Below are 17,655 nucleotides of genomic sequence, written 5' to 3' on the forward strand. Positions count from 1 at the left end.
CATGGCATTGGCTACACAAATTCAGGGATTTTTCCTTATAAGAGACAAAGTCAAACTCAAAGAGTTCACGCCGAGACTGAATCCAGGAGACCACGCCGATTCAAATTTGAAATATACACACTATATTATTTGCCTGTACAAACGACCTGAAGAAATGAATAGTTCTGCGATATGGTTTGAGGATTTATATTGAGTAGGTTACGAAATGGGAGTACAAAAAAATACTTTCCATATACGTACTCGTAATCAGTCGAAGTTGCGTCTATTAGCTAGGTGATAACGTATAGGTGCTCTTTTATCTTTTGGCATCGTTGTTTAAGTTATAGAGAGAGCGTCGCTTGCGTGGGCGGCGACACGTCCAGCCCATTTGTTCCGATGACGGCTGGCATTTTATTATAATTCATTTACCGTGTCCCGGCCGGTGAGGTGTAATAACTGTACCCGGATTGCGTAGCGATTAATTCTCCCGGGTGGTATTTATCTAGTCCTTCTAGAAAGTAAGACTTTATTTTACGAATGCTTTTTTTTTTTACGATACGTACTCGTAGACAACGATGTTTTACAGAATTTTTAGGGCGCTAGCGTATCAAAACTGATATTGACAAATGTGTCTAAAATTGTCTTAATTTCTTTTAATCGCTTAATTAAATAAAAAACGAATGTTATTTAGGCAAACTTACTTACTTACTTATTCTTTACAATGTCGAGTTGTGTGTTCTGGAAGTCTAAAAACTGTACCTATATACTGTACCCTACCCCTGTACCGTACCCCTATCCTACCTCTACCCTACCCCTGCCCTGTTAAAAACCTTATGCACGCTACTGCTTAGATTAGTTTAAATTTAATCTTTAAGTTAAGTATCACTTCTGTCTGGCGTCCCGAGACACGATTTTTTTTATTCAAAAATTCAAATGTTATGCACTACTCACATCATGCTTATATGTCGTCGTAGTTTCTTCTTCTATCTACGAATACTTTATTTAATCTGTACAGCTACGTAAAGTGCTTACCCTAGTTAAGCGCTATGTGCACGCCATTGTGTTGCAATGTATGCTCATAAATGGATTTTCCCATTTCATTAACAATTTGTACGAACAATAGTTATTATCCGAGTATAAACACAGCTGAGGCAATTATGAAAATTAACCAATTACTTACCTTTGTAACCGAAAGGGCCCGATCCATGGAAGACGTATGATTCAAGGAAACATGAAATTATTAAATGGCCGCGTACTGACTGAGCGAGCAGCTTCGCGAGGCAGCCTCGGACGTTTGCCTCGCAACGTTTGCCGCGCGAGGCAGCCTCATTCTGTAATTTAATACACATGAGACTGCCGCGCGCGGCAAAGCCGAGCCAGACCGAGGCTGAGCAAAAGACTCGAACGCTCAGTAGTTACTCACAAGTCGAACAGAAGCCACGCGCGAGTAGCGCATATTCAGTTTAGATTAAGATTATCATGAGGCCGTGCGTTCGGAAGGCTATCGCCACCACTGCCTTTATACTGATTCATCAACTTGTACAAAAAAAGAAAAGAAAAAAATCTAAACATTTTTGGATAAAAACGTTATACAAAAACAGATTTCAAGCTGGAAACAGAATATTTGAAGAGCTGTGCTTTGATGACGCAGAAAGCAATTTCACTAGAATGAATAAAATTGAATTTGAACATCTGTACTCTCTTATAAACGCCAAAATAAGCAAGAAGGACACAAATTTTCGAGAAGCAATAACCGCAAGGGAAAGATTGTTGGTTACGTTAAGATTTTTGGCCACGGGAGATTCTTATACCAGTTTGCAGTATCTGTTTCGTATATCAAAACAAAGAATATCAGTAATCGTTCATGAAGTTTGTGATGCGTTAATCGATGTGCTAAGGGATTATGTTAAGGTAAAATAAAATAATTTTATTCCATTTTTCGTACATTTTTATTAATTATTACAACATGACAAATAGACAAAAAGACAATTAATATGAAACGCTTAATTAAACAAGTACTTATCTAACAATGAGGATGAGGAGGCGGAGGGGGCATCGGTGAGGTAGGAGGGATCGGTGGGGTAGGAGGCATCGGTGAGGTAGGAGGCATCGGTGAGGTAGGAGGCATCTGTGATTGAGGAGGCATCGGTGATTGAGGAGGCATCGGTGAGGAAGAAAGACAAGACGTATTATTGGAACTGTTTAGCCCACTGTATGATTGAGTATAATAACCAGTGTATGATGGGTATGCTCCCATGTCCGCTTCGAAAAAAATTTTATTTATAGCATGCTTTACATGTGCTAAAGTAAAAGCGTCATATTTTCGCAACTCATTTGCGACATATTGCCCATAAACATCGTAGGAGTCATGTTTTTCCGAAGCAGCACTATCACTTGCACACTGTTGTAATAGTGTTAAGGCTTCTGATATAGCATTATCAGTTAAATCATTTGGCTCAGTTCTTTTAGTTCTCTTCTTTGCTCTCGTATATTCATTTCTGGTTTCTTTAACTGTATTTTCATTACCGACTTGATTTTGAGTTTCACTTTGACTGCCACTATTTTGAGTTTCATTTTCACTGCCATCATTTCGAGTTTTACTTTGACTTCCATCATTTTGAATTTCACTGTGACATGCATTCTGTAGGGTGAAAAATCATAATTTTAATTACAGATACCATCATCCGAAGAAGAGTGGCTTACTATAGCAAGAGAATTTGAGACAAAATGGAATTTTCCGCATGCTATTGCAGCAATGGATGGGAAACATGTTATATTACAATCGCCTATAAATAGTGGCAATGATTTCGATTGTTACAAATTGTTTCCCAGTATAGTCCTATTTGCTTTAGTTGACGCCAATTATAAATTCCTGTATGTAGATGTTGGTAGCAAAGGTCGTATATCAGATGGCGGTGTGTTTAAAAATACCAATTTATATAAAAAACTTGAAAGAAGGGAACTTAATATTCCTCCGCCAGAAATCTTACAAATACCTTATGAAACTGCAGTGCCGTATTTTATTTTGGCCGATAAAGCATTTGCATTGGATGAGTACACAATGAAACCTTATGAAGGTACTCCAAATCGAGGTTCAATGGAAAGGATCTTTAATTACCGACTGTCCAGAGCAAGGAGAGTTGTGGAAAATGCTTTTGGCATTTTAAGTTCTGTGTTCAGAGTATTGAGGAAGCCCATACTATTGGAACCAGAAAAAGCTACAAAAGTCGTGTTAACTACTATATACTTATATAACTACTTGCGAAGGGATCAAGAGGCCTCTCAAAGGTTTACTGCCCCGGGATCATTTGATGTCGAAGCTGAAGGAACAATAATACCCGGGCGATGGCGGCAGGATACAGAAATGTCATCAATGCTACCTATTCGAGCTATGCCACGGCGAGGGCCAACAGATTTAAAAGAAATACGTTCACATTTAGGGAGACATTTTATTACAAATGGAGCAATTGCTTGGCAGAATAATTATCAGTAAATACTCACGTCTTCAGGTAAAGTATCTTGAGTATTTCCTGGATGGTTTCTATCGCCCAGGAAGCTGAAAGCTTCATAGGCGTACCAATTTGATTTATATATGTCACCACGACCTGTAATAAATAATAAATTAATTAAATTTGTACGACTGACTATAAATATGTAATGACTGTACGAAAACATAATAATAAACATAAACATACCTGATCCTGTGATACGGCTTTTCTTTTCACGTGACCTTTCCCTCCTATAGGATCCTAGCAAAGACTCCATCTTTTTTTTTAAATCCATTATTGGAATGTTCATTTCACGATTTATGTTATTCCACGCATCTTCTCTTAGTCCTCTGTTGGTATAATTAGGACATTGCGCATCCCAAAGTAGTTTATATTCTCCATATAAATTAATTTGAGACACTGTTCTCTATTCATGATAATATAATTATACTTATGTTCTCTATTCCGTATTCGTCGAACAAGCGAGGCAAAACACGACCGTCTTGAGTGCGCGCGGCAAACGTACTGAGGCGCCTTTGAGCATGGACAAAAACCGACAACGTTTGGCTCGGGTCGCGGCACGCTCGGGCGAGGCAGCGCGTGCGTTTGCCTCGGCCGAGGCGCGTCTTGACCGACCGAGGATTTGCCTCGCGCGGCTGCCTCGCGAGGCTGCTCGCTCAGTCAGTACGCGGCTATGACACACAACCCGCAATTATAATTAATTTTACTATATTACACTTTAAATGTAAGTCGAGTTAATTGATCATGATAGTGCGTTTATTTAAATTTGTACTACTATTAACCGACTTAAAAAAGGAGGTAGTACATACAAGGTTATTGGTTGCTTTTTAGTTTAGTGGCTGGCTACATTTTTGTAATTTTGATCTAGCTCAGCCCAAACCCAGGACCTCGTGAGAGAGGTACCGTTCAGTTGGGGAACAACTTGCGATATAAGGCGCTCGTCGTGCGGTCGGCTTCAGTGTCGCCAGAGCAGATACGCTCCCCCACATAAGGGACATTGCGCCGTACCACGCTCGCCTACCAGACCTAAAGACGTACCCCAGAGACTTACTCTAGGCAGAGTCACCCATTTGAGGTTGCCACGCAGGCTACTTCACTAAAACCCAAGAGAGAAAGAAGACGAAGAATATATGAAAAGGAGTACCATAAACGCCCCCGGGGGCACATCCAACGACCGAGCCATAGTAATGGCGTGCTATAGAATACCGCACGACGGAGGCAATGCCTCGATCGTGCATACCCCCAGACTCATACGGATCTGTGAGAAGAAGACATGATGATGGCTTCAGTGTGCTCGTGGCGCTCGAGCCGTCCACATTACTTGTTGTGTAATTCTTTATGGGTTACTTGGGATAGGCGGGGAGAGTGACTTGAGTGGAAAAGGGGAGTGTTGGTCGACTATCAAAGACGTCTTTAACCCTGCACACAACGTTTACAAGTGCGTGACTTCACTCAAGGTCATTCTCTGCCATTCTAGGGTCTTATTTTGGCTACAGTTTGGTTTGTTAATTAAGTTGTCCTTGTAAATCATAACCTTTGTTCGATATTGGTTCCCTTATTTTTGTAATCCACTTCTGAGTCTGCTAAAACTTATTTATTATCAGCTGGCCGATTTACTATTTTTCTTTCTTTATTATCAACCTATTAAAATAAACATGAAATCAATTGACATTGACACATTTACGTATTGTATGATATCCACTAGTAAGCACCGGAGGACATTTTTACATAGAATCTCAATTTTGTATATGTCAACTATCATACGTCAAATATAGTGAACTAGCTGACACCGCGCGGTTTCACCCACGTGGTTCCCGTTCCCGTGGGAATACGGGGATAATATATAGCTTATAACCTTTCTCGATAAATGGGCTATTTAATACTGAAAGAATTTTTCAAATCGGACTAGTAGTTCCTGAGATTAGCGCGTTCAATCAGACAAACAAACTCTTCAGCTTTATAATATTAGTATAGATAAGCATGCAGAACCTCTAAAGGACATTCCTCTAATAACTGTTTCTAGAATTACGAAGTGCATCAATGTTCATTTAACTGTGCGCCCCGTGCTTGCCATTTAAGGGTGGAGAAAACCGCAAACAATTATGTTTTATTGTTGAATAATACGAAAATAATATGTGGTTAACGTGAACTGTTCTGCCAAATGGTTTGAAACAGTTTTAATGTTAGAGACTAAACACGAAAGTCTGTGTGTTACCTACATATTTGTCTTTTTAACTGACTTCAAAAAAGGAGGAGGTTCCCATGCGACGCGTATGTTTTTTTTTAATGTTTGTTGCTTCATAACTTGGTCGTTTATTAACCAAGTTTCAAAATTATTTTTTGTTTGACAGATTATACAATATACATACTTCCAGATTGATCCTATTCGGTTTTTAACCGACTTCAAAAAGGAGGAGGTTCTCAATTCGGTCGGTATTTTTTTTTTTTATGTATGTACACCGATTACTCAAAGACGCCTGGACCGATTTCAAAAAATCTTTTTTTTGTTTGAAACGGTATAGTCCCCATTTGGTCCCATTGCCATCATGTCAAGATCTGATGATGGAATCCTGGAGAAATTGAGGGGAACTTTTGAAAATTATATGGGTGTCTAGTGTGTTCGTAAACTTTTCCATTTAGTACTTTTAAGCACTACAATTTCATGAAGGTTTAAAATCGATCTGATGATGGAGCCATAAAACAGACGAAGGAACTCCTCGGCGATTTACAGCAGTTACCTTGTGTTTGGGCTTGATTAATTTGTATTAATGAGAATTGATTAATTTGTATTATTGTTACTGTCACTTAAGGGTTTGGTGATGAAGACCAAGGACAATTAAGGGAACTCCTTAACAGTTTACAGTAACTACCTTGTGTTTGGACTTGATTATTTCGTATTGCTGAGAACTTTCTACCTAGATGAGTTGTGTCTGTTATTAGTTGTATTGAATTTTAAATTTATTATTTTAAATGTATGCAAAATAGCAGACATCTGCTAGTTCAACGAATTTAATTGCCTTCAGAAAGCATATAGCCTCAAGCTGCGCGCATGTGACATTTGGCGCGACTGTTCCGGACCAATTCTCCACAATTTGGAGTCAACCGCAATAATGCAAGCAATTATTTGAATATGCTTATAATGACTTCCTAAGTAAACTTTTGTCAAGACTACAATGTAGTTAGGTGATACTTTTAAAAAAAAATCGTGTTTTTGCTTGAGGGAACAGGCAGATGATATGACTAGTTTTATGTGAATATATAATAAAATATTTATTTTGCTATTATCTGCGAAAAGCCGACGAACCCACGCGACAACGTCACCCAGGTCCGACGAAATACTCTAGGTGACCTGGGTGACGTTGGATTCGTCGGCTTTTCGCGGATAATGGCAAACTAAATAAATTATTATATATTCATGATGAACTTCTGCAAAGTAACGCCTGCTTTTATCCAATAGTTTTATGTGGTTTGTTAGTTATTGTGTAATCGTGTACTAGCTGAGGCTGCGCGGTTTCATCCGCGTGGTTCTCGTTTTCGTAGGAACACGGGGATATTGTATAGCCTATACCTATAGCCTTCCTCGATAAATGGGCTATCTAACGTTGACATAAGTTTTCAAATCGGACCAGTAGTTCCTGAGAATAGCGCGTTCAAACAAACAAACTTTTCAGTTTTATATTATTAGTATAGATAATAGAACATCTATTGAGCTATGCTCGTTGTGTCTCATGCATGATCACATCAGAAATGATCCGCAGAAGAACAAAAGCTAAACGAGTCGCGAAGCTAAAGTCAAAATGGGCTGAGCACACGCACACGGAGTTTGAAAAGCCGATGGCCGTACCAAGTGGTCCCAAGATGCTGGAATGGCGACCCCGCACTAGAAAGCGCAGCGCGGGATTGACCCCATCACTTGATGACTGACGACATCAAGGAGTCGCTGGATGCAGGCGACTCAGGACCGTGGTGTTTGGAAGTCCCAAAAGGCCTATGTTCTGCAGTGGACGTCCAACGGATGATATGATGATGATAATGATGATGATGATGATGTTATCTCAATTGTAGAATAACATACGCAGTACAATAGCCAAATTTGCTTAGACCACTTATTCCTGAGACCTCCTATTCCTAGTAGGTCTCAGGTCTCAGGAAAATTCTGAATCGATTTCGATAACCTCTGATTATTATTAACAGTTTGATTGAACCGAACATATAGTAAATACAGTGCTAAAACTAATGAATCTTACAAGTAAATGCCCTTAAAACCTATTATAATGTCTCGAAAAGAAACATAATGGAAACTCGATAGTTCTGATTGGAATTTCCTACGGAGTCACAGAACTGGTAGTACAGGTAAGTAGCAAAATACATAAAATTGTATTTTAGGAGCTTAGATAACTAAATTTCTTTGACTATTTTATTGTTGAACTTGCCCGTGACTTCGTCAGGCCTATCGTCCTCATAGTCGCTTAACATTAATTTAAAAAAAATCCGTGCTAATCTACGCTGTAAAAGGAAGGCGTAAGCAAATCATTGTGGTGGTATATGCTTTGGTATGTCAGCTATCTTTTTATTATCAGATTTTTAATAAAAAATATTACATCAATTACAGGGAAACTTATACTCAATTACGTATTGTACGTAGAATATACATCTCAAGGAAATTCAATTGTACTCAAGCCGTATTAACATCGAGCAGCAATTTACACGAGCACATAGCTATTATGTACATTGTAGTAATGAGAGTTGGCACTCATGGCGCGTTTAATGCCCACCAAGTACCGGCTTTGAAGGATACATGGAGGCACGTACGAGCAAATGAATAAAATCTACCCACACTGACGATTGGTGCTACGTGACCGCGTACCCATAATCTAGGGATAATCGTCCAGCACTAGACGCGGATGTCGAGTGACACATTGCATGCGTTTATGCGGGAAATGGTGGACTATTGACTATAACTGAAGATTTAAAGGGATAATTTTACTTATTTTTTAGGTTGTCCAAAACTTCGGATTTTTCTATCATTGGGGTTGCCTTTATGAGATCGCTACGAAGCAATAAGAAAAAGAAGGCCGTATTGTTTTTCTTCTTTTTAATATTTGTTCCTTGTTTTGTGGTGTATATAAATAAGTAAAATTAAAGTATTTTTATGAAAAATAATACTAAGTGACTTATATAGAGCCAAACTGCCGATTAGAGCTACTAGTATGGCATTAGAGCCATAATCTAGGTATATCTAATAGTCCGGCTCGACGCACGTGTTTTGTGACACATTGACTGCCTTATATAGAAAATGGTGAGCCTTATATGATCACCGATGATGCAAAATATTATTTTTACATTTTTTTAGTGGTTGAGCATGACATTAACATGTGTTTAACGAAATCAACGAAACTTCGTCCGCCCTTAGACCTCTTTAATCCAGCCCTTACAGTAATATCGCTATAAAAATGGAGTAACTTCTCCCGTTTTCCTAACATTTCCCTTCACTGTTCTGCTCCAATTGATTGTAGCGTGATGAAAAGTATACTATAACCTGTCCAGAAGTATAAAGAATAATTGTACCAAGTTTCGTTAAAATCCGTCGAGTAGTTTTTGTTTCTATAACGAACACAAAAGAACGAAGACAGAAAGACAAAAATTTTACTGACTGCATTTTTGGCATCAGTACGATCGCTAATCACTCCCAGTTAGTTATTTTGGAAATATATTTCATGTACAGAATTGACCTCTCTACAGATTTATTATAAGTATAGATTTAGATTAAATACGATGCGAATGTTTGAGTGACAGAGTGGGACATTTAAAAACTTTCTTGTTTGTACATACTTTCGTCCAATAACTTTACCTATCCCATAATGAAAATTTATTGCAATGAATTATTATTTGATATTTAAACAATAGACGAAACACAATTCCAAAGTTCCCCACGGTAATATTTTTCATGTTATGTTGATGTATTTATTTGAATTAAAACCCCAATTTTATGTCCATATCACGTTTCCTCGGTGGTCGGTGAAACAATTATTACTTATAATCTATCATAAGATTTTTCGATTGAGGAAGCCACGCCTCTCGAATCGAGCTATAATAACAACCGTGAACTTTTCGAATGGGTAACGGTTTAAGTGACTTTCAAAGCTTAACATCTGAAAAATAGAGGATTATAGTAGAACAGCAATCAACGATTGCCGTTGAAGTATAATTAGCTTATCGTCTGTGGATCGCCTAACGACACAGATCGTGCGCGCGCATTGGTGATCGTCGGGCCAATCGCGATCGACGATCGACGATCGTTAGACCGTCGATTCTTTTTGGTTATTACAATAATTCCAACACGATTGCGTCTAATTGCGTTGGTTTCCGACGATCGTGGAAGACAAAGCAGATCTGATACGACTATATACCTATGAATAACCGATTGAAATTTATAATACTTCGCAATTATTGAGAGATCGATCCTTGTTGTGGAGATTATATCACGTCTGTTATAATCTTAATGTTATGTTGTTAGATATTATTTTGCCGGACGTGTTTTCCTTGCATCATTTGTTATGGGTGTTCAAATGATTAGCTACTAGGAGCGCATGAGAAGCTGGTACGGCGAAGTCGGTAATTGCTATCGATGTGAAGCTCCGAGATTATGCGGCGTCAAAGAAGCCAAGGGCGTCCTCGCTAATTAAGTATGTGCTGGGAGTCCGCAAACTGCCAAAGTGCTATCAGACTACCAACTTAAGTGAACCGCTTGCATGACAAACTCCATATGCAATTATCAAACTATGATGAAAACTTTACACACCACAACGATTGCTTATTAACTTACCGACATGAGTAAATAAACATGCAAGTACGTACGTCGTTTGAGAAAGAAACGCATCATCTTAAGACTTAATCTGTAGATCGGATCAAAAGTACCGCCGCGCGCAATCGCCTGTCTAAATTGTAACAATGGCTCTTAATATCAACGTCAATTTAGCAACGGAAGCTCAAAAACCATCCACAAAGCTTATAGTAATGTTTTTACCGGCGTGTTATAGCCGCACCGCTAGATGGAATGGCCCGTTCGTACATAATCAAACCACATGCGGGGCAGTAATTGCCTCCACATTCAGAGACCCGCTCACATCACGCCGTATAATGACAAAAATAGTCCAAAAAATGCCTCCGCATATGAGATATTTTTTTCATGAGTTCGCGCTCGCACGGAGCTAAATTACGAAATAAAAGATTAACTTAAAAGATCAATAAACTTAATAAATGATCTCAATAATTGTTGTATTACGGACACAATGGAGCGGCGTCGTGAAACGTCATTAAGGCGCGAACATCATTAATTTTATTCGCGGCTCTCTGACGCAAAGGCAATGGCGACTGTCAGATTTGAAAAGCGGCACCGCTGCCACCTGTTGGTAGCGCGGTGAATTAGACGTCGAACCCCGCTGGGTTCCACTTGATACTGCCACTGGAATGACTCGCCTAAAACATACCTTTTGAATTGCACTAATAAACGCGCCTTTTATAGATCTCACTAATTAAAGAACCCGATACAATACTAGGTAACTAATGTACAGATTAATTTTGCACGCTTTAATTACGGCCGTTCTAAAAGCTTTTCGAGATCTAATTAAATTTTACAATCGCGAATAAAACAATTTAGCGGTTCTCAGAGTGACAACTCGAGATAACATTGAATAAGAAATAATATATTCAATGGATATGCCCCAGTCTGTCGCACGAAGAAGGTTTTATGTAATCTGTTTCAAATTTCCATCATATGAGCCGTCAAAGTGGAACGTATTCCAAAAAATGGAGCTGCCAAAAAAATTTTACCGCCTCTTGAGATTAGATTTCTTTTGGTAGCTAATTGCGTTTTATCAAATTAAAGCAATTCCGCCCGCGGCGCGGCTGGTGATTGATAATGTTTGACGTGGCTGAGTTCCCACTAGTTTTACAGAATAAACTGTTTCCATTTATACTAATATTTCTAATTTAGCCGACGTATGATAAACTTCTTTATTTGGATTTGTGAATTCATGGCAAGGATTCACACTAATATGTTTATGCCTATTTATCACCATATTTATTACATTTGGCTATGAAGTATTATCTAGTCTTTACAAATAGTCAACATTGACGTTTCTGCTTTGAAGTTAGCTATATATATATATATATATTATATGAGTTCACTTATATTTATTTCTGCTTTCATTGCTGTCATAAGGTCTGAAGAATATAATCCTAGGGATGTTCGTGCACAAGATTCTTAATGCTTACTCTTTTATTATCCGACTTCCAAAAAGGAGGAGGTTCTACGTTCGGCTATGTTTTTTTCTTTTACTCTTTTACTTTACTTTTCTCTTTTATACTTTTATTCCTACTTTTATTTTTATTACTTCTTGCTCAAATTGTAGATTGTGTTCCTGGCGTGCTGGAAGGTGCTAGGAAAGGTTATAGATTTCCAGTTAACAGTAGACAATCTGCTTGTTCGTTTAACCATTAGCTACCTGCTATAGAATAGACGAGATATTACTTAATTAGATAAATAATTATTGATAATGTCATGATCCCGAATAGATAATTAACATTTTAAGTATCTTACAATATTTATTTTACAAGGTAGCTACCTAATTAAACAATACGTTATTGTACACGACTTCTTCGTCCGCATACTGTGTAGATAGCTGTAAATTTTCTAAAATTTCATAGAAGTATTCTCATGAAATACAAGGAAATGGGTTGCAGACCGTTATGCTTTGAAGTCCATGCAAGAGGCCTATGTCCTTCAGTGGACGTCCATCGGCTGATGATGATGATGATTCTCATGAAACATTAAATGATTCTAATACATGACACCTTCACGCCCTCATGTAGTTCATTACGCTTGTCGGTGTGTCGTAAAAACAAAAGGAACCAGCGAGAACTGATCAATTAGATGTCTCAATGGTAACACTTAGTTGCGTCAAAGGGTTAAAGTGTACCTCGCGCCTAACTCCGCGGCGCACGTATCTGAAGGGCCGTCATTTCAATCATTAAGAATCCGGCGGCGGGCACAAAGCGGTGATTGATGCAGCGTTTACCGGTCGCAGTGGCACCGAATAAAAAAGGAACGCTTAATTAACTCGTTTGGCATCGCCGCTCATTAGAATTATTAATCAAACCGAGGCGGGGCGATAGCGAGTATGATGTATTGAGCTTTGATTACATTAATGTATTCGGTGGAGTAATTAAAAGCACGCCGGGACGTCTGCGCCTCGCGGAACAAAAGCTAGGCGCTTCTAACGCGTCCCAGCGCTAATGATACATTATGAAATATTGTTTCGCTAACTTCCTAGCAGGTGCTGGTGGAACAAAAAATTAAATTAATAAGAATTAAGTCAGACTACAAATAATATCTATGACGCAATTATGAAACGCGGTTGCACCTGCGGTGTTCTTATACTTTAACACTTACTCTTCGTACCTACAACTGTACAAACAGTAATAAATAATTAATGGAAGAAGGTGATGGCCTGACGGTAAATGAAAAGCTATCGCCTATAAACAGAGTAACAGTTTGCAGGGTACGCTATGAAATCCTACAAAGTTCCTCAATGAATCCCATCAACACGAGAGGTATTGTGTTTTTTTTATAAAGTAGATGCCTAAGTACAAGCACCAGTAAGAATTAAGCCTCATGTGCCATCTACACCAGCAGTCATATTTTTCTTCAGACCGAAACACAGCTTTTAACGATGTCTGTTCTTTGGTACTGTAGTACTAACTTCCCCGGACGAGCTCCGTCAATCTTAATACGAGTAGATACCTACTTCTAAGTTCTAACATCTTGGAAAAACCATATTGGGTCACTTTAAGTATGATATGACCGCCAATTCGCTAGGAGCAGCGACTTGGGACTCTTTATGTCCTTTTTTTGAAGCGGTTACTGCTTCATCATTACCAGCCTTTTTAACGGCCTGTATCCAGTATCTGTATCGTACTCCGAGGACAGCACATAGAACCAATGTATTGGTGCTAAAACAACTTAACATCTCGAAGAGACTGTCCACTATCTGTCATCAGAGGATGCTCGAGTACTTCGGCCACATTGCCAGGAGAGGAGGAGATAACTTAGAGAAACTGTGACCACCGGCAAACTGGAAGTTCAGAGACATCGAGGACGTAGCCCGATGCGTTGGTCAGACCAAATACAACCACTCTCGACACAAAGGTACACGAGGTTCTGCAAGTCCCTAAAAGCCAAGCCATATGGAGCGACATCGACAATAAGCAAACTTGTATTAGGGGTCACGACTCTTAGTAATGAGGAATACGATGTAAGAAGGAGAACTCAGTATTGGGTAGTTACCCAATTAATAAGCTGTCGGCTATAAATAAACACTTGGCGGGGCATACAAGAAACTCAGGGGCCCCCGGACTACAGGTGCCCCTTACATGTGAAAGCAAAAATTAGTAGAACTTAGGTAATCAAAATCTCTTTTTTTCCCTGGTTAAGCTTGCGCCCAAAAATATGGAAACATCCTACATAGATTAAGTCAATGTCGTATTTATTTAAAGCGAGCATTTTTGTTTCTTTTGTGAGAAATCTTTACCGTACATTTAGGCCTCCAAACTAACATTGAACAGGCATAGGAGTACATAGCGGGGGGCCTGGTGGGCCGTGCCCACCCTAGAATGGTCCAGTGCCCATCCTAGAATTTTGGCCTGCCGATTAAAACTTCTATGATGGACGCCAAAATATAAAATATACAAAGAAAAATCAACATAATCAGTAGACCCCTTTTACAGGCCAGCGTCCACAAACATTATTAACGAAATTTCTATATTGAGTGTCGACTCTCCTCAGCGGCATGTCAGGGGCCGGGCTCACCCTAGGAAATAATCCTAGATACGCCAATGGATACAGGGCCCCTTCAAGGCACGCTACGCCACTGAAGGAACTCTAACAATTAGGTAGAGGCTATATTAAATGGGTAAGAAATAATAAAAGTCCTTATTTCACCTATCCCTATACCTCAAATATTTGAAAAAAGCAGTGTGCGGGGGGCGTTGCACTCTGTTTTATGCGAGTGGGTTATCTGCTGAGATTAGGTCGAGTCGTATCTCACGTGGACGCCCACCGCTGGGGAACATGCGCCGAGACTATAGACTATAATATAAACGTCCCCGGTTTGTTTATTGTACGTGTTAGCAACTGCGGTGCAGTTCGCGCACTTGTAGGAGACTTGTAGCTTTATCAACTAGCGAATTATTTTCACTCGCTTGGCAGAATTCTATGGAAGTGTGAATACGTTTTATGTATTTTATTCAAAGTCAAAGTCAAAATTCATTTATTTCAATTAGGCTTAGTTTACAAGCACTTTTGAAAGGTCAAGATTATGTCATAATTTAATTTAATTTAATGGTGGTAATAATAGTCGAAAACTTAAAACTAAAGTTACGAGGGTTCCAAACGCGCTTTGGTCCGAGAAGAGCCCACAACAAACTCTGCCAAGGTTTTTTTTTGTTTACCACCATTTTACAAACTTATTCAAAACTAAGCACACAGTCGTATATTACAGTTTAACGCCAAGCTTTTTTATCATTAATATAATCATTAACACTATAATAAGCCTTTCCCAAAAGCTTGCTTTTTATTATTAGGTATGCTTTTTATTATTATAAAAAATGTGAAATTTATAATATTACCACTTGGAAATAGATTATTCACAATTCACATGCTTAACGTAACAACATTAAAAATAAATTATTGCATCCGCTGTTTTTAACAAATTGTCCCACTGGTATAGTTAAACCTTAGAGTTAAGAAAAAAAGTTAAGTTAAAATGTAATCACGAATGGTAAAACATTTACATAGATTGATTTAATAACGGAAATTCAGTTTTTCAGAAATCCCGCGGAAACCACGTATTTTTTCGGGATAAAAAGTAGCCTATATATTACTCTATAATCTTCTCTATCTTCCAGTGAAAGTCCCATTAAAATTAGTTCGGCCTTCAGCCATTCTAGAGATTATCCCGGACAAACAAACAAGAAAGACAAACAGACCAAAACTTTAATAAAGCTTGATTGTGTTTTATTATCGTGTAATAAATAGCTTACACGATAATATAGAACACAATCAAACACTTGAAAAACAATTATTTTGAAATAACAAACATATACTTCTGTTTTATTTATATGTTTTGATTTATCTATCATTATACATCACGCAGATGTCCTATCCTTTCATTTTCATTTCATTAAATAATTTTTTATTTTACATCAGGTGACTTCGGTCTCATCATGATAAGCACAAATAAACACGAAGGATCATTTACATGAAAACACAAAAGCAAACAAATAATTACCCTGTTTTTTTCATTGAATCTGTGCATTGGGCTTTAAGTTAATTGTTTATTGAGGAAAGACGTTTTAAATGAAAGGGGCGACAGGTGCCACCAAATTGTACCCTGTAATAAAAGATCTTGAACAATCAATACGAGAAGCGCGTGCGTTGCAAAACCACAACAGCTCGCTTTAGGTTCCCTACACACGGACGACAAGACGACGATGTTTCAACGCATTAAATAGGAGTAGATATTTTTTTTAATATTTTACGATGGACTGAATGACTGGGCGATGCACGTCCACTGCTGGACATAGGCCTCTTGCATGGACTCTTTATGGGGCCACAGTTAGCGACCAGATTTTAAATGTTAATATGACCAATATTCCACTTTCACTTTTAACTATACGAAAAAAATTAAAAGTTTCTGTCGCCATTATACAGTCTATGTGTCAAATTTCCTCGAGATTTATTCAACGGTCAAATCGGAAATAGGTAGAAAATAAAAAACATCTTAGTTTCGTATGTAGAATATTCCCAGTTTGACTTTCGGAAGCTTCATCCGCGAGAAATTTGACTATTTGTCGATCTAGTAAAGATAGAAGAGATGGGAAACCGCGCGAGGGATGGGCTATGAAATGTGTCTAATAAACTTTGATGATGATAAGCTATCGCTCTGATAAACTTTCGGTTTATACGTCCTATTTGTATGAAAATAGTCGCAACATGCGAGTCGCACGTTTGTAAGTGTCCTAACGTGGATACGTAAGAAAAAACCTCCTCGCCCTTTAAGTTAAGGCGCATTTTTGTTCAAAATTCATTCGTAAGTAATAAAAATTAAAAACATTTACTCCTTAAGACGACAAAGACAAAGAGGGGCTGCTAACCACACAGGATGTTGAAAAAATCGTTGCGGTTCGATATACCTACCCGCCTTATGCCTATACCTAATATGTAACGTGAGACACGGTCACGAACTGACACTCTACCTTCATTTGTAACGATTTGTTTTGTGTTCTTGTTTTATTTTTTTTAAACTGCAACCTACTTACTAAAAGAATCAGCAAGCAAAAACTACCTAGTTACTTATAGCGCGAACTTTTACTTGAAAATTTAAGATTTTTTCTTGAAAAATTAAATTTGGAGTTTTACATTATTAATAAGCATATCTACCAACCCTCGTTGAGTAATGATGGTTGGTAGATTTGCTTATGGCCATAAAGTTTGATTCATGATAATCCCTGTTAGATGTTATATAATTTAAACATACCTAGTCCGACCGAAAACCGAACCCAGGTTACATATTATATGTATTCTGTGTCCAGGACAAAATGATAATAAGCCGACCGTATTATACAGTACACTGGCATTCATGGATTATATTTAAACACTCTTAGAATCACGAGAACTGTACTAGTAACTCTCATTAAAAAATTACCTAAGTAGATAAGTATATAGTTATTTGAAATTATTTTTTGTCACAGCGTAAGTAATTTTTTTACACAACTTCTTTAAAAGTCAACGCGATGCCGCCTTAATTTTGATAACATTTTTTTTCTGATCGCTTTTAATGTACGTACCAATAAAAACTTCATTGATATCATCTATCACATTATACAGTTACAAGCAAAATCCGTCCAAAATGCTATGAGATAGGCACAATTATATTCGTGAAACGGTAGTTTGCTTTTTGCTAAGTATAGATACGAGCAAAATAACTTAGTTATTTGTCAATTATTATTAAACTAGTAGATGCCGCGCGGTTTCACCCGCGTGGTTACCGTTCCCGTAGGAATACAGGGATAAAATATGGCCTATAGCCTTCCTCGATAAATGGCC

At 38.2% G+C, this 17,655-nt stretch overlaps 1 protein-coding gene across 1 annotated transcript in view; it reads right to left on the reverse strand.

Annotated features, from left to right (window-relative positions):
• Window positions 1–4,165, reverse strand: part of LOC128199936 (uncharacterized) — a 28,486-nt gene extending 24,321 nt beyond the window's left edge. The window contains exons 1-4 of the mRNA XM_052891597.1: window positions 3,675–4,165; window positions 3,481–3,584; window positions 2,212–2,620; window positions 1,160–1,366 (exon numbers count right to left, since the gene is read on the reverse strand). Coding sequence (XP_052747557.1) covers window positions 1,160–1,366; window positions 2,212–2,620; window positions 3,481–3,584; window positions 3,675–3,777 — 823 coding nt within the window. The 5' untranslated portion in view covers window positions 3,778–4,165. The remainder of the gene's footprint in view (window positions 1–1,159; window positions 1,367–2,211; window positions 2,621–3,480; window positions 3,585–3,674) is intronic.
• Between the last annotated feature and the right edge of the window lie 13,490 nt (window positions 4,166–17,655).

The sequence above is a fragment of the Bicyclus anynana genome, chromosome 4 (assembly GCF_947172395.1).
Source record: "Bicyclus anynana chromosome 4, ilBicAnyn1.1, whole genome shotgun sequence".
NCBI classification, from domain to species: Eukaryota; Metazoa; Arthropoda; class Insecta; order Lepidoptera; family Nymphalidae; genus Bicyclus; species Bicyclus anynana.